This window comes from Chiroxiphia lanceolata, chromosome 26 (assembly GCF_009829145.1).
Source record: "Chiroxiphia lanceolata isolate bChiLan1 chromosome 26, bChiLan1.pri, whole genome shotgun sequence".
NCBI lineage: Eukaryota > Metazoa > Chordata > Aves > Passeriformes > Pipridae > Chiroxiphia > Chiroxiphia lanceolata.
Window position 1 is genome coordinate 1731190 of NC_045662.1, and position 23035 is coordinate 1754224.

Here is a 23035-nt window from a genome sequence, read left to right on the forward strand (position 1 = left end):
GGAGAAGAGGGAACTGAGGTCAGACCTCACCGGTGTTTTCAAATTCCTCCCGAGGGGCAGTGGAGGGGCAGCTCCGATCTCTGCTCTCTGTGGTCAGTGACACGACCCAGGGAACTGCTGGAGCTGTGCCAGGGCAGGGTCAGGTTGGATCTCAGGGAAAGGTCCTTCCCCCAGAGGGTGGTTGGCACTGACCAGGCTCCCCAGGGCAGTGAGCACGGCCCCAAGGCTGCCAGAGCTCCAGGAGGGTTTGGACAACGCTCTGAGGGACAGGGTGGGATTGCTGGGCGGTGTGTGCAGGGCCAGGGGTCGGAGCGGACGCTCCCTGCGCTCCCTCCCAGCTCAGGACATCCCACCGCGTCCCTGTGGCCCCGTCCCGGTGCCCGCGCGCGCCCCCGCGCGGTGCCCGCGGGAAGGCGGGAGGGGCGTGGCCCGGCTGCGCGGTGACGTCACGAGGGGCGGGTCGTGCGCGCTCCCGGCATTTCCGGGTTCCCCGGGCGGAGGCGCGGAGCCGGTGAGGGGGGGTGGGAATGGGGGGGGTAACGGGGGGGCGGTGTGAGGGGGGGTCTGACATGGCGTGAGGGGTGTTGGGCGTCCGTGGAGTGCAGGGGAGGGCCCGTGCGGTGCAGACGGGGCGTGCGGGGAGCGGGGGTCTGATAAGGGGTACAGGGTGATTGAGGTCTAACAAGGGGTACAGAGTGATGGGGGCACAGGGTGAGGGGTCTGACAAGGGGCACAGAGTGATGGGAGTCTGACGGGGGTACAGGGTGATTGTGGGTTGACAGGGAGTGCAGGTGATCGGTGTCTGACAGGGGGTGCAGGGTAATGAGGGGTCTGACGAGGGGTGCAGGTGATGGGGGCCATGGGGTACAGGGTGATGAGGTGTCTGATGGGGCGCAGGGTGAGGGGGTGCAGAGTGGTGCAAGCAAACACTGCCCCCCTCCAGCTCCCCACGGCCACTGACCCTTCCCCACACCAGCCTGCACCTCCCCAGGCAGGGCCCGATGTCCCCCCACCCAACGGCCCCCAGACCCCCAGCCCACCCGTGCCAGGCCCCACACAGGTCAGGGTTAGGGTGGGGTGGCAGCAGGTCAGGTGCACCCTTCTGTGGGGTCCCACAGCGGGTTGGTGCCTGGTCCTCAATCCCCTCCCACCAGCACTGACACCCCAAACCTCTCGGCCTGTTCCTCCACCGGCCCGAGATCCCACTGCCTGTGGGATCCCTGCAGCTTTCCCTGGTTTATCAGGCATTCCATCCTCAATAAACCACGGGTTTTTCACTGAAAGTGACCAGCTCTGGGTAGTTATTGTGAAAATACAGAGTTTAAAAAGTCATCTCCTTGTTGCCTTCCCTTCCAGTGACCCCCTGTCTCCCATCCCCACGGATGCGAACCCCCCGCTGCGCCGGATGGCACCGGGAAAACCAACTGGGAAACTCCAGCGCCGGGAATCTGAAGGGACACAAAAACTGGGAGTATTAAATCTGGGAACACCTTGCCTCGACACGCTGGGGGTTTCAGAACCCGCTTTGCCCCTGCGCGGCAGCTCCCTCGGAAAATGAACTCCAGCTCTCCCTGCGGCTCCGGCAAATTGTAGCCTGGTGCAGGAGTAGGCAACAGGTTGAAGGGAATTCCCGGGTTGGAGTGTTGGGAAGCGCAGTCTCACCATCCAGGCTGGGAGCTCAGTGGCTGCTCCTCCTGCCCCGGCTGCTCCTGGGCTCCCGCGGGGCAGAACTCGGAGGGTTCATCGGTGACAACACTTCCCTGGCCACCAGCAGGTTTGTGAGCTGTGAGGAGAGGGTTCCGTGGGGATGAGGGTGGTGTGATGGACCTGTTCCTCATGCCAGGCCTGTGTTCCTGCCCTGAGTATCACAGCAGTGCTGCCTCAGGCCAGGCTGGGTGCAGGGAAGGAGCCAAAGTCAGACCATGAGGGTGATCTGTCCAGCCCTAACCCTTGCCAACCTGTTTCCAAGGGGTTTTATCCTCCACCCAGCCACCCCACCAGCCATGCCAGCTGCCTCCTCTGCTGCCAGGCTGCCTCTGCCTGGGCTCAGCTTGTGTTTTTAGCGTGGCCAGGGTGGAATGCAGGAGCTGGGTGGGAGGACAGGGTTGTCCCCACACCGGCCCTTGGACCCACCATCCCGTCAGAACCCCCATGTCCTGGGGCAGAAGGTGACTGGCACGGCCCTCGTGCTTGGAAAATGACTGGCCCCGTGTCCAGGCCTTGAGTCACCAGCTCACGCCGCCGTCGTGGGCTGTTGTTTTCCACCCGCTGAGCACAGGCAGTGACCTGCTGTTTATTTATAACTCACTTCTTGGGAGACTGAGGAGCCGAGCTCTGGGACGGGGGGCTCTGCCTCTGCTGGCACAAGGCTTGATTCCAGCAAGAATCCCAAAGAATCTGGCTGGTTTGCAGCAGTTTGGGAAAGCAGCAGCTCTGCCCTTGCGCCAGTGTCTCTCCTCCTCGGTAGGTCAAACTCCTTCTCTGGGGCTGTTCCTCACTTGTTTGATTTTCACTCGAGCTGCGGGGGTGGTGACTGCTGGGAAACCTCGTGGGTTTTCTCTGCTGTAGATGGGCTTGTCTGTGTTTGCACATCCATCCCATCTCTTATGCCTTCAGGATCACAGGGAACAGCCGTGGCTTTCCAGGATCTGCCTGGTAGTGCTCCAGAGCCCCCTGGTTCCTTCTAGAGCCAGTGCCAGGGCTGCCGATCCGATTTCCCTGTGTTCCTCAATTTCCTCCCAGCACAAGTCTTGGGTGAAATCCACCTTGGAGCTGGTTCCTTGCACTCATTATTCAGGAAAATGTTGTCCCAACATAAGTGGTGCCGCGTGGATTTGTGGTGCTGGAACAAACTGGTCGGACTGGTCGTGGTGGGAGTGGAGAGTCCTGTGGTGAAGGCGGCGAGTGCCCTCAGTGTCTTACCTCCTGCAGTTGCTGGAGGAGGTGATGTTGGCAAAGGAACATGTCTTTTGGGGGAATAACACTCGCTTTGTAAAACTTAGGCAAGGTCTTTGTAAAACTTAAGACGAGGTCTTTGCAAAACCACCACTGTCACCCCTTTCCCTGTGACCAGCTCAGGATGTCAGGGTGGCCAATGCCAAGAGCACGGGTGGTGGCTGCAGTCCTGGAGCTGAAACACCTGTGCTGCCTGTCTGGGCATGAGAAATGCTACCCTATGCCCACCCTTGGGTCTTCTCCCACCCTCAGTGTCTCAGGTGGGATGTGTCTCTTGTTCACAGGATGTGGTGGGAAAGGGTACAGAGTTTGTCCAGCCCCAAAGAACCAGAGCCTCCTGGATGGAGGGCAGAGATGGGGATGGCTCCCTGCTGTCCTCATCAACCACTGCTGCCCCTTAGGGGTTGCCTCGCTCCCCAAACCCCCCAGCAGCCTCTTGAGCCAGAGGTCAACTTCCCTGTAATCCCTGCACTCTCCCATTTCTGTGTTGCAACTCAAAGGGAGGAAATCTTATGACAAGTTGTGGCAAAAACAGTTTCCTTTTCTCTGAAATTGCCTGTGAACTCTGGAAACACTGAGGATCAATCCAGGGTTTGGCCCCAAAGAGCTCTTGTCCTGCTGCTCCCAGCAGGAGTGGCTGGTGGGGTACCTGCAGGGGCTGCTCTTGGTCTGGGCTGCTCCTGATTTAAACTGCTCTGGATTTGGGCTGCTCTGGGTTTAAACTGCTCTGGATTTGGACCACCACTGCCCTTGGGACTGGCCATGGCCATGTAGGAGCTGTTCAGTAAAGCACAGTTCTGCCCAGGCTTGGCAGCAGAGGGGCAGGTTGATACCATCAGCTCTGCTCAGGGAAAGCTCTGGGATTTTTGTGTTGGCTTGGAAATAAAACCTAAAACATCGATGCCCATTCCAAGGCCATTGTCTGCCAGGGGCATATCCAACCCTGTGGCCAGTGCTGGGCTCTCCTTCTCTTGGATGTCAAGTGATTCCAACTTAAGGGAATGGCTTAATAGGACAAGAGGGAATTGCTTCCCACTGCCATAGGGCAGGGTTAGGTGGGGTATTGGCAAGAAATTCTTCCCTGGGAGGGGGGTCAGACACTGGCACAGAGAAGCTGTGGCTGCCACATCCCTGAAAGTGTCCAAGGCCAGGTTGGACGGGGCTTGGAGCAACCTGGGCTAGTGGAAGGTGGGATTAGGTGGACTTTGAGGTCCCTTCCAACCTGAACAATTCTGGGATTCTGTGAATAAATTCCTCCTCCAACCTCTCACATCCTTAGGAAACTTGGGGCAGTAGCAAGTGCTGGAGCAGCTCTTGGACCCTTTACCATGCTGGGATCCATGGTTTTTGGTCAGGGATCCAGCTGTGCCATGGGCATCTCTCTGACAGCCACGTGTTCTGCCCTCAGGGGCTCCAGGGACACCTCGGTTTTGGCAAATGGCTCCCAGAGAGGAACAGGGCAGGAAGCCAAGAGTCAGAAGTCAAAGGTCCCTTGTCTGCAAACCCCCTGCAGTGGCAGATGACCCAGCCAGGCTGCCACTGCCTGCTCACATCTGGTTTTCCAGGGTTTCCCATAGTGGGAGGGCACTGATTTTTCTCTGTCTCCCACCAAAGCCTCAGAGCAGCCCTGGCATCTGCACCCCCTGGAGTGGGAAAGTCCTGGGGTTTATCAGCCTCATGGAGAACCTGCAGCCTTCCAGTGCTTAAAGGGGCTTATAAAAAAGGTGCAGAGTGACTTTACACAGGCAGACAAGTGACAAGAAAAGGGAGACTGGGTTTAAACTAAAAGAGGAGATTCAGACTGTATATTGGGAAGAAATTCGTATCCATGAGGGTGGTGAGGCCCTGGCACAGGGTGCCCAGAGAAGCTGTGGCTACCCCATCCCTGGAAGTGTCGAAGACCAGGTTGGCCAGGGCTTGGAGCAACCTGGGCTGGTGGAAGGTGTCCCTGCCCATGGCAGAGGGTGAAACTGGATGGTCCTTAAGGTCCCTTCCAACCCAAGCCATTCTGGGATTCCATGATTCCTTCCCATCTTCCCAGACGGCTCTGTGCCCAGAGAGTCTGTCCCAGCTGGGTTGGGCAGCAGCATTGCTGCTCCTCCTCCTCCTCATATCTTCCCACAGCCTGCTTTGGGGTGACACCCCCTTGTCCAGGCCACCTCATGCCACTCCCATGGTTTTTGGGTGCCATCCTTCAGGCTCAGACATTGCAGGTGACACAGGGAGAAGGGCAGCCGTCCCTGGCCCTGCATGTGGTGCTGCTGGCTGGACCTGCCTGGCAGCTCACCCAGCCTGGGGGCTGCCTGCTGGAACCTCGCAGGGGTTAATTACTCCCTCCCAGGCTCTTGGCCATGCTCTGTTTTGCCCAAAACTCTCCTGGTCCCTGGAAAGTGTGGCACCTTTTCATGAGGTTGTAGCTCACTCCCAGCTCGGATCCAGCAGCATCCTGGCCATGAGCACCTGCAGAATTCCTCGGTGCACGATCCACCCCTTTTGTGTGGCACCAGAAGCCCTTCAGGTGGCAAGTGAGTCGGGTGTAACCCCACTGGGTGCTCAGACATCTCCTCCTCTCCCCAGGTGACATGTGAAGGCAGCGCCCGGCACCGGGAGCGGCAGCAGTGGAGATGCATTCCAGCCATCTCGATGATCCCAAGGAAGCTATACAGGTGAGCCAGACCCACCCCAGTGCTCCCCACATAGCTCCAGGTACTGCCCAGTGCAACCCCCAGTCACTGCTGGGGACGTGGGTGCTGCCAGCTGGGATTGGGATGGTTTATATTGGGATTGGGATGGTTTGTCTGGGCAGGGGGATTAAAGGAAATAAGGTGTGTGGGGCTTTGCAAGACCCCACATGGGTGGGGCAGGGAAGGTGCTCAGCCCCAATACCTGGGTGAAGTGGTATTGTCACCCCCCCCCCAGTTTGGGGTCTCTTCACCCAACTTTGGGAGTTTAAACACCTTTAACAATATCAACAGCAGCAGTTAAACCTGAGTGTTTAGTTCATCCCACAGCAGGATGACTCCATATGTGGCTGATAAAATCATTTGCACTCTTTAATCCTCTCAGCCCGTGGTGCTCCTTCCTTGGGCCAGCAGACCTGGGGGGCAGCTGGAAAACAGCACCCCAATAAGGGACACACTCCCCCCACTGTTGTCCTTGAGCTCCAGCTGCTGGAAATCTTATTTAGATGCTGAAAAAAATATCCCAGGCTGGAAATTTAATATGGGTTAGTGCAGCCAACCCAGGCTCGAATCAAAGTCTGCCCAAGCCCTGGTCAGGGAATGTTCAGCGTTTGCCTGGAATGCTGCCTGATGCTGAAACATGGCAGGGCCCCAGAGGAATTTGTGGTGTTTTCCAAGTGCCTGCTTGTAAACACAACCTGGATTTGAAATAAGGTTGGTTGAGACACCCAGGCTCAGCTGCATGAGGAAAAAAATCCTCTCCACAAGCGTAAAATTCACTGAACTTCCTGCTTTTGACTGGTGGGAGAGAGAAGCAAAGCTGCTGGAAGGTAAAAATCCCAAGTTCCAGCTTCAGAACCTGCTGAGTCTCTTCAAAGGCAGGAGCTGAACCCCGGTGTCCTTCCAAACCCCTCTGTTTTGGGGGCCCATCCCAGCAGTGCCTGAGGTTTAACCAGCATGACCAGCGAGGTCGATGGCTTTGATTTCTGCTGGTGGGACCAGTCAGCGTGTCACATGTCACATGCTACTTGGGCTGACCTGCACGAGCTCAGGGGCTCTGTTCCCTCCTCTGAGCTTCTCCTTTCTCACCCACACTTACTTAATCCTCGTGTTTCCCCCGAGAAATTGCCTTCCCTACCCCCTTAAGCCATTTGCTGCCTGCAGAGGAAGCACCACATGCTCCAAAAGCAACCCCAGCTCTGAAACACCACAAAATTGCATTAATTATTATTTTTTTAACAAAATAAGCTACATGAACTGTAATGCCAAGAGTGTGAGACCCCAGCTCAACCAGTTCAGCTACAGTGCTCCCAGTTCAGCCACTGCAAAGGAGGAGGCAGGAATCACGTGGTGCTTTGCTGTGAATGAGCCTTGCTGGTTTTAAGCCCTTTTACATGAAAACCTTCCTAATCATTTTCTTTTTATGATCCAAACATGCACCTCCTGCCTTTCAGCTGATCAAGAAGCAGCTGGTGAATGCCATCAAGGCTCTGCAGAAGCAGTACGTGAGCTCGGACGCCGTCGTCACCAGCGATGACGGCAATGCCAACACACTCTGCAGCGCCCTGGAAGCTGTTTTTGTGCATGGGCTGAAGGCCAAGCACATCAAGGCACAGACTGGGGGGAAAGGGAAGAAATCAGGGGGTCGGGGACCCCTTCCCCAGCCGGTCTTTTGGGGCCTGCTGAAGAGCATCACCCATCGGTGAGTGCCTGTTGCCGCTGAGAGGGATTTGTGTGCTCGCATTTATCCCTTGTCTTTGGTGCAGTAAAATTCAGGGAATGGTGGACAGCAGGATGGCTCAATGCATCTCTACCCCATCCTGCATGCTCAGTCCATTCAGTTTGGGGAAGAGGCACCCTCACAGGGGTTTGGGGGGTTGGAGGTAGGAGAACGAAGCCCCTGCGGTGCTGAGAGGGGCTGGGCCCCCTATGGCCCCTCTGAGCATGTGCTGGGGGTGAGCCGATGTCCCCAAACAGTTGAGGGATGAAACTGTGAAGACACACCCCTTTCTATTTATTTTTGGGTGCCAGGCTGTATGTGGTGGTTCCAGGTCCCCCGTGGAACCCCAGTGACTGCAGTGGTGTCTGGCAGCAGCTGTTTATGGGATGCACATGCAGGGATCTGGTCTCTCTCCTGACCTGGATCTACTGGGGCTGGTTGGCCCTGTTTCCCCACATCCCAACAGCCTTCGAGGAGGTCTCTCTGGGTGACTACTATTTACTGGGGTTTTTCTGAGCCACTCCCTAAGCTAAATTCTCCCACAGTAAATAACAGCCCCCACACAAATTGTTCTGAAAGCCTCATCCAGCTCCATCACCGACTCCTGAATTATGAAAGAGCGGATGAAAATAATTCTTTCACATTCTACAGGGGATATTTTTGTGCCCTTTGAAGGTTTATTTCTTCTGTCTTGAGAGACAGATTAAAAAAGAAGTCTTACAAAACTTTTGCCCTGGTTTTTGAGGCGTCTGTGGTGCCAGTGTGAGCTGGGAGCAGGCAGGATCCAGGGACCGTGGTGTCGCTGTTGGATCTTAGGGAAGAACAGTTGAATTCCAGAGGCTGAGATTGCTTGAGGAGCTCGACCCAAGCCAGGTTGTTTTTTTGGGGCTGCCACAGCAGTTTTCACTGTGTTTTGGCTGCTTTTAAATTTGAAGTGAGGATTTAGACACGTGGTTGTCACCAAGGAGGATCCAGCCAGCACAAACCCCACTAATATGCAGGGACAGTAGGAATTCCCCCCTCTGCATCCTTGGTCCAGGGCAAGCAATGGGTGGGAGATGCCTCCAGCCAAAGAGAGGAGAAGAAGCCGAGGCACCCAAGGGCTGCCTTCGGTCCTTACCAACATATTTAGCTTTGGGGCATTCGGGAGCTATTTTTCTCCATGGCAAACCACATTTTCCATGAAGGAAAGAGATTTTCCACAGCCTGATTTATCCCAGCTTCTAAACTCCCCATAGCAGAGCAGGTTGGGCAGTTCCTGATGGAGGCTTTGCTTCTCCTCTGCCCCGTGATGGACCTAAACGGAGCTGCTCACGTCCTGTTCTGTCCTTTGTCCTCCTTTTTCCCAGGAATATTGTCTCGGAACTGGAACAGCTCATGTTTATCAACACAGACGTGGGTCGCTGCCGTGCCTGGCTGAGGCTGGCACTGAATGATGGGCTCATGGAGTGTTACTTGAAGCTGCTCCTGCGGGATCGCTCCCGACTGTCCGAGTACTACCAAGCGCCCGCTCTGCTCCTGGATGCCGAGGAGTGCGAGTTTCTCCTCTGCTACTTGCAGGGTTTATCGTCCCTAACCTTCGAGCTGTCCTATAAATCAGCAGTTCTGAATGAGTGGACCATCACCCCCCTGTCCCTGTCGGGTCTGTGTCCCGTTTCGGAGCTGCTGGAGCCCCTCACATCCGAGCCCCACAGGAAAGCGTCGCTGGGTTCCATCTCGCAGTCGTCGGGGTCGGACGAGATCGAGATCCAGCCCTCGGTGCTGCCCATCGGCAAAGCCAGCAGCAAGATCAAGCTCACCTCATCCTCGCTGAGCCTGAACACCACGAGCTCGTCCCAGCTCTCCTCCAGCCTGGGCTCCGACAGCATCCCGCCAGCTCCCTGTGCCCGCAGCCCCGAGCGCAGCGAGGAGCCGCTGTCCTGCGACTCCGACCTGGGCACGGCCACCGCCGAGGACCTGGACAGGTCACTGCAAGAGTGAGTCCTGCCCCAGCTCTCCTCTCCAAAGGGATTTTTAACCCTCTCTGGGCTCTCATTATTTTCTCTCTATAAGAAGGAAGCCTTTCTCCCTGTTTTTCTTTCACAAGCTATTTTTTTCCTCCTGGAAAGGGCCTTCGTTGTTTTTACGAACCGCTCGGCACAGCTCACTGAGCCCCTGCTGCACTGCAAATGAGCTTGTGGCCACTGAAATGTGTGTGTGTCCTCTTTAGCAGGGCAGAAATGTCAGAAAAATGCTGCTCCCTGGTTTCAGGAATGTCACATCTCCCTGGTGCACGCTGGGGGTTACTCCAGGGCTTTCCATGAGGGGAAAGAAATGAGTTTGGTCACAAGGAGGGTTATAATTTGCAGCTTCTGCAGATCATTCAGAGGAGGGAGGTTGTTGGTTTGTCATCCTTGTGATTTATTCCTGCCGAGCATCCAGCACAAAGATTTCCAGGGTTATATAAGCTCTGAGAAGTCAGTAAATATTTTCCGTACCACCTTTAAAATGTGACTCTGAGGGAGCCCAGCCTCGGGATGATGCCTCTTCCCAGTGAAGGTCTTCAGGAGGGTTTAGAGCTGCAGGCTGTGCTCCCCCATCTATAACAGCATCATTCCCTACTTTCAGGATTTTGCATCTTCCAAAGGTCCTGGAAGAACCTGCCTTGATTGGATTAAACTCGTGATGGAGATGCTGTTTCAAGTTTTAATCTTGGGCTGGTTTGATTCTGGGGCTGGCAGTGAAGCGGGGCCATGGGAACAGCCACTCCTCTGGCCAGGCTCCACTATTAATTGCTCATTAACGAAAACAGTTGAAATTTGGCACATGGTCCAAGGCTGGATTTGCATCCAGGAGCCGTATGTGGGGCTGGGGCTGTGGGAGCACCCAGCACTCCCCGCATCCATGGAATCAAACCCCTTTAATGTGTGTAACTGGGGAATGCTCCCATTGCAGGCAGGGTCCTGCTGCCGTGCCATGGGGCTGAGGCTGCTCTGTGGGGCACAAATCCCACATTTTTCTGTTGGCATCATTGGGATTTTCCAGCCCACACCGTGCTGCCAGCCCATGGAGGCCGGCAGTGCTGCCGAGCCCTTTTTACATGGTTATAATTTACAATAACTGGGGGGGTTTTACAGGTTTTGGCCATTGCAGCTGCATTCAGACCAATCATTTTTCCCTTTCAAGGGTGTTGTCCGAGTTCAGCAAAGCCAGGCCGAGCCCAGAGGCTCCGGAGGGACGGCTGGTCCCCAGTGTGCTGGGCTGTTCCCCCCGGCTGCCCGCGGGACCCCCGGCACCGACCCCCAGAGTGCACCAGGAACCACCCCCCGGCACCAACAGCTCCGCTCCAACAGGTGACACAGCACCCACCAGCCATGAGGAGGGAGATGCTGGTGGCACAGCCAGCATTCCAGCCCCACGGAGGGATGGTCCAAGCAGAGGGGAGCGCGGCAGCGGCGAGGGCAGCCTGGCAGTCCGGAGTCCCACGGCCGAGTACCTGCTCTCTCCGCTGCTGGGCTGTCCGGTAGGTCTTACAGCTCCTTCCCTTCCCATCTCCTTGGTGTTTTGCTCCCTGACCTAATGGAAAAGGAGAAACAAAACTCACGATGGTTTTTTGAGTAGGCAGCGGTTTCATAGAATTTGGGAATCCCAGAATGGTTTGGGTTGGAAGGGACCTTAAAGATCATCCAGTTCTGACCCCCTGCCATGGGCAGGGACACTTTCCACTAGACCAGGTTGCTCCAAGCCCACCCAACCTGGCTTTAAACACTCCCAGAAATTGATTTCTCCAAACGCCCATCTTCTGCGCTGCTCCCACTTGGTTGCCAGTGATACTCCCACTCCACAAGCATCTTCCTGGACTCCATGGAGTAGTATCCATGCAGCTGCTCTGGGAGAAATTGGATCAAAGTCTGTATTCTCTGGTAAAAGAGACACCAAAGCCTTTGAAGCCCTGCCTGGCCTGTCAGTCATCCCTGTCCAGGAGTGGCTGCAGCAGGAAGTTTGTTAAGGATATCTGGAGAGGGATGAGCTCTCACACCAAATCTGGCTGTGGGCTGTGTGCAAGAGATACAACAGCCCTGGAATCGAGGTTCTCATGGGGACTCTTCTTCCTTTATGGTCCACGTAAGAGGAGGAAAAGGGTGACTGGACAGGAAATAAAGTAGTTTCCCAGCGGAAAAAACCCTCCTGCAGCACATCTGTTCCCAGAGTGGGATGGCATTCCCGGGTGCTGGGCTTGAGCAGCGGCGGATTTCCCCTGCTGCCACACGGAGCTGAGCCACATCCACTCGCTTTTGCTTTTAGGAAACTCTTTGAACAGCCTCGTCCTCTGTCTAATTTGTTACTGACTTTTCCGTCCTGGTTCCCATTGTTTCCATCCTGGTTCCCATCCTTTCCACCCTGGTGAGGTTAAGATATACCTCATACCCCCCAGACCGTTCCTGCTCTCTGCTCCTTTCAGTTCCCTCCCGCTTATCCCGTTTCCGCTGCTTCCTCGTGGCCTTGAGCCAGTTTGACCTAATCTATGTATAACATACTGTGTCAACAGGAAATTCCCCCTGCTCTCCCATGACTCACGGAGCAACCTGCATTCCTGCCCCAGGAGTAAGCTGGGAGCTGCAGGAGCTGCACCACCCCCCCATGATTCTGCCACAGGGTGGTGACAGCTCTAGTGCTGTCACTTACCTTGTTATTCAGGATAAAAGGCTCTTGGAAAGCTGGGAAGGGAAGTTGAGAGGACATTCCTGGTGGGATGCAGCCCTGAGTGTAGGGATGCTGCTCCCTCGTGCCAGGGCACTGAGCTGGGTTTTTTCCTACTGCTCTTTGTTCAGGAACCTTGTCCCAGAACCTTGTGCCTTTCAGGAGGAATTTCTTTACTGAAAGGGCTGCCCAGGGAGGTGGTGGAATCCCCATTCCTGGAAGTGTCCAAGGAATGACTGGACGTGGCACTCAGTGCTCTGGGTTTGGTGACAAGGGGGAATTGGTCACAGGTTGGACTTGAAGATCTTGGAGGGCTTTTCCAACCTTAATGATTCTGTGATTCTTGTAGCCAGAAGAACTCCTGGAGAAGTTACAGCCATGTTTTCTTCTGCCCATGGGTCTCATCCCTCCTGACATAGCAGACAAAGATTTCTTCTGCCTTCCCTGCTTTATTTTTTCCCTGCATGGCTCAGGCCAAGTGTTTGTGAGCCACAGGTCTTCTATTTCATCCTGGACATCTTCCTGTACCTCTCCCCATCCCTGCTCCTCCTGGAACATAGCTGGTGCTGCTGCTCCAGGCAAGCTCATGCTGTTCCATGGCAGGGCTGGAATCCCACCCTCCATCAGGACCCTCCAAATGCCTGTGGTCACTGCAGGGAATGTGCTCTCCCTCCACAGTGATTTAGGGGGAGAGAACTGATTGATTTTGCACTTTATAATCCCACCAGGAGAGAATCCCAGTATTTCCCAGCTGTTGACACAGTCCCACTGTCCCTGACTGGAAGGAGCAGGGGGAGCCATCCTCCTGGGAATGGCAGCAGAGAATCATGGAATGGTTTGGGTTGGGAGGGACTTTAAAGCTCATCTGTTGTACTCCCCTGCTATGGGCAGAGGAACCTCCCACTGGATCCCACACATCAGTGCCTGGAATTTGGTCTGCACAAAGGAGGGATCTTTGTGGACATGTGTGTGTGAGGGGCACAGGGTGTTCGATAAGTTTGATAATTAATATATTTAATTTTTTAACAGAAAAGAAAGAGCTGGATCTCAGAAGATGATTTCTACAGACCTTCCCCAGGAGAGAGCAGTGGGAGCACAGCAGACACCAATGGCTTCGGGCCTGAGGGGGACAGTGAGGGGCTGGCCCCGGGGCTCGTCAGTGCCCTTGACTTGGAGAGGCTCTCGGTGCCCTCCTCGGAGAGTGGGAAACCCAAAATGTCCCCCAGAACGGGAGCAAAAGGGCTCAGTGTGGTGCACCGCCGGCAGATGGGTACGTGCCACCTCCTGCTTCCCTCCAGTGCCTGCCCTGGGCAGTGCTCAGGGATTATCCCGGGTCATGATGGGCTGTTTGGGCAGCAGCTGTTGGCTGGTGTGAGCTGGTGGCAGCACTAAGAGCCACAGAAGACAGTAGAGCAGCTTCCCAAGGCATTGCTGAGCCCATGATGGCTCTGGTGGGAAGTGTTTTAGGGGGAGAGGGTTTGTCCACCCTCAGGACACCTTTTCTTTATGCCATCCCACTCATTCTCAGCCTCAAACCCAAATGCAGGTGGACAGAAACCCAAGTGCAGGTGGACAAATGGTGGAGACCAAGGTCCTGTCAGCTCCTGCCCCATGCCACCATCCTCCAGGACAGGCTCTCTAAGCTGCCATGCCTCTGGGTTGCTTGCTTCGAGCCCCCCTTGGCTTTTCTCTCTCTCTCTCCTGGCTTCTCCTTTTTCAGTTAAACCAAGACACTCTTTTCCCCCAGGTCTTTCCAACCCTTTCCGAGGGCTCCTGAAGCTGGGCAGCCTGGAGCGCAGGGGAGCCATGGGAATCTGGAAGGAATTCTTTGCGAGCTGTCGCCGCTGGAGCTCCGGCTCTTCCTGGACCACGAGGATCGGATCTGTGGGAGGCTACTCCCTGCTGCGCTGCGAGTCCCTGGCGCTGAACCACTCCGACGGCCGCTTCGAGCTGGTTTTTCCTGGGGAAGAAGATCTACCTCCGAGCCCCTTCTCGGGATGAGGCCGAGGACTTGGCTGGACAGGATCCGAGAGGCGCTGCACAAGTGCCGGCCACAGCTGGAGGAGGACGAGTGGGAGACTCTGGAGTATTCCGAGGATGGAGGTGAAGCCCAGCCCATCCAGGGTGACTCCAGTGCTCTCCAGCACAGCGACGTGCCTGGGAACAGCTGGACTGTACTCCAGCCCACGAGCCGGAGCTGGATGCGATAAAGAGGCTGTTCTGTACATGGCCTGGACAAAACCTGGGTCCCTTTCATTTTTTCCCCTGTCCTCGAAAACTCTGAAGGCTTTAAAATCAGGAACAATGACAAAATTTTAAGCAACAGTTACGGCATAGAGACCCTCCAGGACATCCTCCCGGACACGAGCCTGGGGGGACCCGCGTTCTTCAAGGTGATCACCTCCAAGGCTGTGCTGAAGCTGCAGGCTGAGAACGCAGAGGAAGCAGCCTCGTGGAGGCTGTTGGTCCGAAGGGCCCTCATGGCCTATCTGGAGAGCGCAGAGGAGGCGCTGACACTGGGTGGGAGCTTGGATGGGCACTCCCAGGTCGTCCTGAAGAACATCGTGAAGGAAAACGGCTTCTTGCTGCGTACCTGGTGGCCATCCCCATGGAGAAGGGCCATGGACTCTCAGAGCTTCATCTGTGCAGGTACAGTTTGGTTTGGATTGGAAAGGATCTGAAAGACCATCTCATCCCACCCCCTGCCATGGGCAGAGTCACATTCCACTAGCCCAGGTTGCTCCAAGCCCCATCCAACCTGGCCTTGGACACTTCCAGGGATGGAGCAGCCACAGCCTCTCTGGTTTCCCCATCCAACCACTAAGCCTCTCAGTGGAGCTTCAAGTCCCAGTTGGTGGCACCTTTGATGTCTTGTGGGCACAATCCCCATCCCACCCTGCCCAGCTCCAAGTGGGATGCTGCTGGGCTCCCATTTATAGATGCTTTGTACGGACAGTCAGGAAACTGGGATTGAAGCAACCTTAGCTGGATGGACCACAGGCCCAGGACTCTCTCCTGGGCATTTGAGGTCGCAGCCTGTGGGGAAAGTGCAATCAAGAGCAGGTTTTTCCAGTAAGGCAGCACAGGAGCAGGGATTGCAATGGGATGTGACAGCTGATTTGCAAAACAATCATTTACCCTTCCCCTGACGCCTCTCAGCACACGGGGCAATGCTGGTGGCACCCTCACTGACCTTCACAGGAGGTCATAATTTGCTCTTTACCTCGCTCAGTTAATTAAATTTCAGATTTCTCTCCTGCCTCCAATTATATTTCTTGTACCTCCAGCCAGGTTGGTTTTTTTCTTTTAATCTCTCTCCTTTTTTTCATAATATGACTTTTTTTTTCCGATCTGTTTGGTCTCTGCTTTCCCTCCAGGCTCTGTCCTGCATCTTCTACCTCCCAACAGATGGACGCAACAAGCCAAAAAGGACAAATTTCCAGTTGTTTATGTGTAGGTTTTCTTTAGGGATCTGCCTGCCCTGCTTTCACCCCCACTCTTAGCCTGGGATGTGTTCCCTTCCATCTCAGGGTAATGAGCAATAAGAGCTGGGTTTCATTATAAATTCAGAAAGCAGCACATGACTCTCCATGAATGTTTTTGAGGGATGAGCTCCCAGACACCCCAGAGTGTGACAGGTGGGTGTCAAACCCAAGCTGGATCCCCATTGCTATAATAAAGGGGATTTGGGGTTAATCCATCTAACTTCATCCTGGAAGATGAGGTTTGGGGATCCTGTGGTGGCAGCAGGAAAGCAAAGGGCTGAGTGAAGGTAAAATCGGGCAAAGCCACTGGTGGAAGGTAATGGGGCAGCAGGTGGGATTTAGGTTCGTCCCTAAACCACTTGGATATTTCCAGAATTCACTTTTCCTAAAAAAAAAAAAAAAAAACAACCAAACAAACCCAAACAATTGAACCACTTGATGGATAAAAGTGGGTTCAGGGATTGTCCAACCTTATTTTTATGGAGAAAAAGTGAAGTGGTGCCTGTTGGACCATCATGGTCCAACAATCCACGGGGAAGGGCCTGGGGAACATCACACTGAAAATCCTACAAGTGCTTCAGCTGATCCCCCACCCTTCCCAAAACTTACTTGTTCCATTCCCTGCCCCCAAAAGTTTCTCCCTGTCCTGGCAGTGATGGCTGCAGGCTCAGGTCCCCTCTCGTTCCCTGCTCCCCTCAGGCTGCTCCAGGCAGATCGGCTTCTCCTTCGCCAAGCCCCGGCTCTGCGCCTTCTCCGGGCTCTACTATTGCGACAGCTGCCACCGCGATGACGAGACCGTGATCCCCTCCCGCCTCATCCACAACTGGGACCTGACGAAACGAGGGGTGAGTCCTGGGCTGGGTCCACGCAGGGAGCAGGGAAACGCTCTGGCATCTGCCCACACTTCCTGAATGTCCATCTGGGCGTTCCCCAAGGTTGGAGGTGCCCACCCCAGACCCCTCCCCGAGCCTCTCCTCACTCCGTGCCCACCTGTGCCCTCTCTGTGCCCCAGGTGTGCAAACAGGCCCTCAAGTTCCTCTCCCAGATCCGTAACCAGCCCCTGATCAACCTGAAGCTGGTCAACGAGAGCCTCTACGAGCACGTGGAGAGGATGGGGCGGATCCTCCGGAGCAGGGAACAGCTGAAGCTGCTGGGGGATTACCTCATCATGTGCCGCAGCGGCGCCCTGAAGGAGCTGAGCAAGCGGTGAGGGCCCTCTCTGGGTGAATTCCCTGCTTTTGCACCCCGTGGTCTCCTGTTCTCCTCATCACCCCTGTCAGAGCAGTGCTGCCAAGGCTCAGCTGGTTTTTTCGCTCCTATTATCTGCCCTAAGGAGTTATCCCTCTGTTGGCTGTGTCAGCACACTGAGCTGTGACTCAGGAAACACCTTCCTGGCCGAGGAGCTTCTGGCTGGACAGGAAACACCTGGGAAAATAGATGAGATATTTATTTTCTTTTTTCCCCCTGCTTTGAAATGCTCTCACACGATTTCCAGTGGCAGGATTTGGGATGTGTGGCACAATAGGAGAATAGGCTCTGCAGTGATTTCTTCAGTAATCTGCATTGTCCAGGCACCTTCTTGCTCCAAAGCTGTTGGAGATGGGGTGGAAACGATCTACTCCTTTCTCTCTGTGCTTCTTTGCAGGCTTGATCACAGGCATTACCTCTTGGAGTGTCCCCACAAATACAGTGTTGCTGATCTGAGGCAGGTGAGTCATGGTCATAGAATCACAAATGGTTTGGGTTGGAAGGGACCTTAAAGACCATCCAGTCCCACCCCCTGCCACAGGCAGGATACCTTCCACTAACCCAGGTTGCTCCAAGCCCTGTCCAACCTGGTCTTGTCATAGGGATTTTGCTGGTGAAGACACCCAGGGTCTGTGGAGACACCCCATGGTGCTTCTTCAGCAGGAGTTTTCCAACAGTTGGATTTTTCAGTGATTCCAAGCCAGGAGCCCCATCCTGGCAGGTTGTGGGTGCTGCTCTCAGTTTTCCGGGGTCCTGTTGCGACCTGGGTGTGGGTTGTGTTTGAAGGACAGCCTTGCCTTCACGTGGCAGCTCCAAGAACAGGTGTAACCCAGCACGAACCCAGCGGGGTTGGGCTCCAGGAGCACTGACCCCCCTGTCCCACAGATCGCCGACGGCGTCTTCGAGACCTTCCTGCAGTCCCTGCTCCAGTTCGCGTCCCACCACGTCTACAGCTGCGACCTGTGCACCCAGCGCGGCTTCATCTGCCAGATCTGCAACAGCAGCGACATCATCTTCCCCTTCGAGTTTGACACTACCACCAGGTGAGCCCCCCCTCTGACCCCCTGCAGCCAGGACACCCAGGGGCACAGCCTGGCTTCTGCCAGGAGCCCCAGATGGCCCCTGGGTCCCCCTCGGGGGTCTGCACTTCCAAGGCATGTGGCCTCGGGGTGAACTGGGAATGGGTCTGACGTGGCTGTGTATCCTCGTGGTGCCCATATCCCAGTGGTGCCTGTGTCCTCGTGGTGCCCATGTCCTCATGGAAACCATACTGTGGTGCTCACATCCTCATGGGAACCATATTGTGGTGCCCATGTCCTCATGGGAACTGTGTCCTCATGTCCCACATCCTTGTGGGAGCCATATCCTTGTGCTGCCCATGTTGTCATGGTCCCCACATCCTTGTAATGCCCATGTCCTCATGGAAACCATATTGTGGTACTTACATCCATGTGGGAACCATATTGTGGTGCCCATGTCCTCATGGGAACTGTGGTCCTCACGTGCCACATCCCTGTGGAGCCATATCCTTGTGCTGCCCATGTTGTCGTGGTCCCCACATCCTTGTAATGCCCATGTCCTTGTGGAAAACATATTGTGGATCCAATGTTCTCATGGTGCCCATGTCCTAATGGAAACCATACTGCTGTGCCCATGTCCTCGTGGGAACCAAATGGTGGTGCCCACGTCTCCTGTGGTGCCCATGTCCTTGTGGGAGCCACATCCTCATGGTGCCCATGTCCTTGTGGGAGCCATGTCCTCATGTCCCACATCCCTGTGGAGCCACCCTCATGCTGCCCATGTTGTTGTGGTACCCACGTCCCTGTAGTGCCCATGTCCTCATGGAAACCATATTGTAGTGCCCACGGTCTTGTGGTGCCCATGTCCTTGTGGGAGTCACATCCCCGTGGTGCCCATGTCCTCACGGGGGCCACATCCTTGTGCTGCCCATGTCGTGTGTGGGAGCGACATCCTCGTGGTTCCCCCATCCTTTGGGACTCATTGTCACGGTGCCCACGTCCTCGTGCCCGTGTCCCCATGGGACCCATCAGCCCCAGGATGAGCTGAACCAAATCGGGGCTGTTTGGGGCAGGAGAGGACCATCCTCACAGAGCCAAGGTCTCACCAAGACAGGTGGCTTTGCACATTGAAGATGCAGAGCCACCAGCACCTTGCTGTCAGCCTGCAAAGGCCTTGGTGGCAACCGAGGGGCTGGAGGGAGGAGGAGCAGGAGGAAGGTGCTTCTGCCTCACTCACCTGGCCAGTACATCTCCCATTCAGATTCAGTCTGGCCCCTTCCAGGGGCTGCAGGAGGGAAGGGGAAGCAGCAATGGGACTGTCCTACCCCCATCTACAGCCAGGGAGGGGAGGAAGGATGCCTGGACATGGATTTCATAGAATCCTAGAATGGTTTGGGTTGGAAGGGACCTTAAAAAACATCCAGTCCCACCCTCTGACACAGGCAGGGACACCTTCCACTAGCCCAGGTTGCTCCAAGCCCCATCCAACCTGGCCTTGAACACTTCCAGGGATGGGGCAGCCACAGCTTCTCTGGGAAACAAAGAGCCAAATGGGCAGCACCGTGAGATGTGCTGGGAAGAGGCTGAGGATGTTCCCAGCAGGACAGGGATGACAGTGGCTCTCACTGGGATTTTCCCTCTGCCCAAAGAGCTCCCATCCCTCACAGGCAGGGACCTGCCCTGCAGCAGGGTCGACTGTGGGCTTGGATGCAGCAGCTGGACAGAACTTGGAATCAGGAACAGGGGGAGGGTGGGTAGAGGGGGGTTTATCCCCACCACCATCAGGGTTTGCTGAGGAAGTCAGTAGCAAACCCTTCCAGCCCAGGAGCCTGCTCCATTGTAGTGGAGAGAGATCCACATCTCCATGGTTATTTCATAGAATTATGTAATTGTTCAGGTTGGAAAAGCCCCCTGAGGTCATCCAGTCCAACCATTCCCCAGCACTGCCAAGGCCACCACTAACCCATGTCCCCAAATGCCACATCCACACAGCTTTAAATCCCCATGGGACTCCACCATTGCCATGGGCAGCTGTGCCAGGGGACACCCTTTTCCTGAAGAAATTTTCCCTAATATCCAACCTAAACCTCCCCTGGGGCAACTTGAGGCCGTTTCCTCTTGTCTTGTCATATCCTATTTGGCACTGAGCACAATCCTGGCAGAGAGATTTCACAGGCCGATGGTCTGCACGGCCTCACTTTGCCTGGCAATCCCTAAAAGTGAGCAGCACGTCCCAGAACCTGCAGAAAACACCAAGGATAGCGGGATTCGTGGGTGCCCCGTGCTAAGTGGCTGTCAGTATTTCCGTGGTGGCTGAGCAGCGCTGCTCACTCCCCTCCCTGCTGCAGCGACAGCATCGAGCTCGTTATCGAGAAAACAACACTCCCAGGGGGCCCGTTTTCCCTGGAAAAAGAGCAGCCAGGCTCTGGAAAGCGCCGGTATGTGTGGCTGAGCCGGCTGGCAGCCGGCTGGAGGTCTCGTGCCCCTTAAAGCCGAGCTCGGAAGTTTGTTGACGTCTTTCTTTTTCGACCCGACGGAGGAGGAGGAGGAGGTTGTGCAGCAGGAAAGCGGCTCGACCGCCGTCCTCGCGGAGCTAAACCCGGCTTCCTGCCCCTCTGCCCGCCCCGGGGTCACACCAACACTCGCCGCAGGATGTGTCTGCAACACCTCAAACAATGACAACCCCCCCTCCCCGGCGCGGGACCCTCTCCTGCTCCCGCAGCTCGGGCGCTTCCTGCGCCGGGGCTCGGGCAGGTGGAGGCAGGAGATGCCAGCTCTCCTCGGAACCAGCCCCGGCTTCCCAAATCCCCCCATCCCCGGGGAGCAGCCACCACGGCTGCTAATCTGAGAGGCCACGTAGAAGTGTATTCCAGTGGGGAAATGTGTATTTCCCGTTCCCAATCCCTCCTGTCCATGCACAAGTCTTCCCCTATCCTGAGCCCCTCAGGGTTTGCAGCTCCTGTCAGGAGCAGGATTTGACCTCGGCTGTGATGTCGTTGTCCTTTTCCTGACGCTGCCGGTGTTTCGTTGCTCTGCTGCCACGGATCCTTTGGGGAATTAAGGTGTTTGGTGCTGTTCACACATGGATTGTGCACCAGGTATTTACACACTGAAAGATAAATCTGGCTGCCCCGCTGGCATGTGGCTGAGCAGCATTTTGCTGCCACTGGGGAGTTGGGGATCACACCCAAAAAGTGAGCTCAGCCCTTGTAGTGGGACGTTTGTCCTGTTGATTCAGCACTGAACCCCCCACCCGCGCTGGGGGGTCCCCCCCGGCTGCTCCATGCAGGGTGTCACTGTGGCTCTTCACGTTCCTGCTGCTGCTGAGCTGGATTAGGGAACAATCAGGACACCTCCCACCTCAAGGGCAGCACCATCCTGGCTGCTGTCCCCTCGCTGTGGCTCTCGTGTCCCAACAGTGTCCCTGCCACATGCAGGTCCCACCTTCAGGGCGGGGATCTCTGATTGTGCCCCAGCCCTGGCAAGCAGAGGGCCCCCAACAGTGATGCCATCGCAGGGGTTGGTGTCCTGGGGTCAGTGTCACCGGGTCGGTGTCGCTGTGTTGGTGCCACATGGGTTGGTGTCACAAGATTGGGTCAAGGGGTCGGTGTCCAGGGTTTGGTGTCTCAGGGTTGCTGTCACAGGGTTTGTTATTCCAGGGGTAGTTGTCACACCTTTGAAGCTTCTCAGTGCTGTCCCCGCTGTGAGAGCAGGGCACAAACCTCAGCTCAAACCTCACTGGGTCTCTCTCCCACACTGGCAGCTGCCGGCAGCACCCACAATGCTCCTTCCGGCTCGGAGCTGCTGAGGTGGAAGTTTTGCTCGAGCAGCTGCTGCTCCTGCACTCAAGGCTCCTCCTGAGCCAGAGCCAGGCTGGGGCTCAGAGAACCCTAAGACAGGGAAGTGTTCCCTGTTTGGTTGGGAGGAGGAGTTTGGTGTTTGCTCTGATGTTACCAACACAGTGGGTTTTTTTTCCCTGTTTTCCCAGGTGCAGCGAGTGCAAAACCGTCTTCCACCGGGACTGCCAAGCCCGGGCCACGTCGTGCCCGCGCTGTGAGCGCCGGCAGCGGTACCAGCAGCGGCTGGAGGCCAGCACAGAGCCCAGCCTTTAGCCCCCAGCACCGACCTCAGTGCTGCCCTCGGCTTCTCATCCAGCCAGATGAGCCCCAAGGGATGGGGATGGCAGGAGGCAGAGAGCACAGACCCCCTGCCCGGGAGCCCATCCTGCGCCTGGGGACAGGGACAGTGTGGGATGGGGACTCCAGTCCTGTGGGACCCTCTGCCCACCCAGGGCTGAGCAGGGCAGGTGGAAGGTCCACCCCTCCTCACACTAACCAGGTGCTGCTCCCTGCCACCCTCCTGGTGCCAATGTCCCCTCCCGGTGGAACCCAGCAGCTTTCCCGGGTGTCAGTCCAGATTTCCAATCAAGGATGGGAGAACTGACGTTGATCAAAGCTCTAGTTTTTTAAGATGTTCGATACTGAAAAACTGGTATTTTTTTACGTGGGGGTTTTGCACAAGCTGGGCTGCTCCAGGGTGACGGAGCCGCGCAGGGAGGGGACAAAGTGACACTTGTGCCTTTAGGGACCTGCGTGCCCGGGGGGGACCGTGGGCACCCCGAGCATCTCCCACTCAGAGAGCCCACCCAGCGCCGTGGAGAGCCACAGGCTGCTCCTCCCCCCCGATGCTCATCCTCGGGAGAAATTTTATTTTCCTTTAACCCCTCCCCGTGCAAAAATAAAGTTTATTTAACAACTAGTGAAGCTGGTTTTGGGTTTCCTTCTCTACAAGGAAGGGGCCAGATCACAGGTTCAACCTGACACGTCTCTATGGGAGGAGGGTTGGGAACAGGGGATGCTGCCTGTCCCTTTTCCTCTGTCCTCCTTCCTCCTGCCTGTTCTCTCTCCATCCTTCAGGGGTTTTGCAGGGTGGATGGGGGACCCTTCCCTTTTTTCCCTGCCCCATTTTCCTTCCCACCTGCCCCACCGGTTTCAGCCTCTCCAGTTGTTCTTTTCCCTGCCATCCCGGTGCCAGAAAGATTTGGGGTGTGCCCACCAGCACAGTGAGACTCCCCGGGGGGTGGAGGCAAAAGCCAGGGCACGGCAGCTCCCGTGGGACCCCCCCGACGGGGTCCCCATCCCTGTGCCCGGGAGGCCGTGCCGGATCCGGCAGCAGCGCAGATCCCGGCTGAGCCGGCGGGGCTGGGCCCTTCCTGCGGCAGGAACCTCCCGAGGAGCCGTTTCCTCG

The 23035-nt window shown here is 56.1% G+C and overlaps 1 protein-coding gene across 1 annotated transcript; it reads left to right on the forward strand.

The window, feature by feature from the left end:
- Positions 1-450: 450 nt before the first annotated feature.
- On the forward strand, positions 451-22546 carry PLEKHM1 (pleckstrin homology and RUN domain containing M1). The gene is given in 19 exon segments (XM_032711470.1): positions 451-511; positions 1357-1774; positions 5533-5621; positions 7091-7338; positions 8706-9332; positions 10522-10858; positions 13066-13306; positions 13784-13861; positions 13864-13927; positions 13929-13992; positions 13994-14047; positions 14049-14199; positions 14202-14256; positions 14258-14685; positions 16221-16366; positions 16534-16727; positions 17167-17230; positions 17655-17812; positions 21777-22546. Coding segments are annotated over 17 exon segments (3075 nt in total). The 5' UTR covers positions 451-511; positions 1357-1774; positions 5533-5579; the 3' UTR covers positions 21901-22546.
- The last annotated feature ends 489 nt before the right edge of the window (positions 22547-23035 follow it).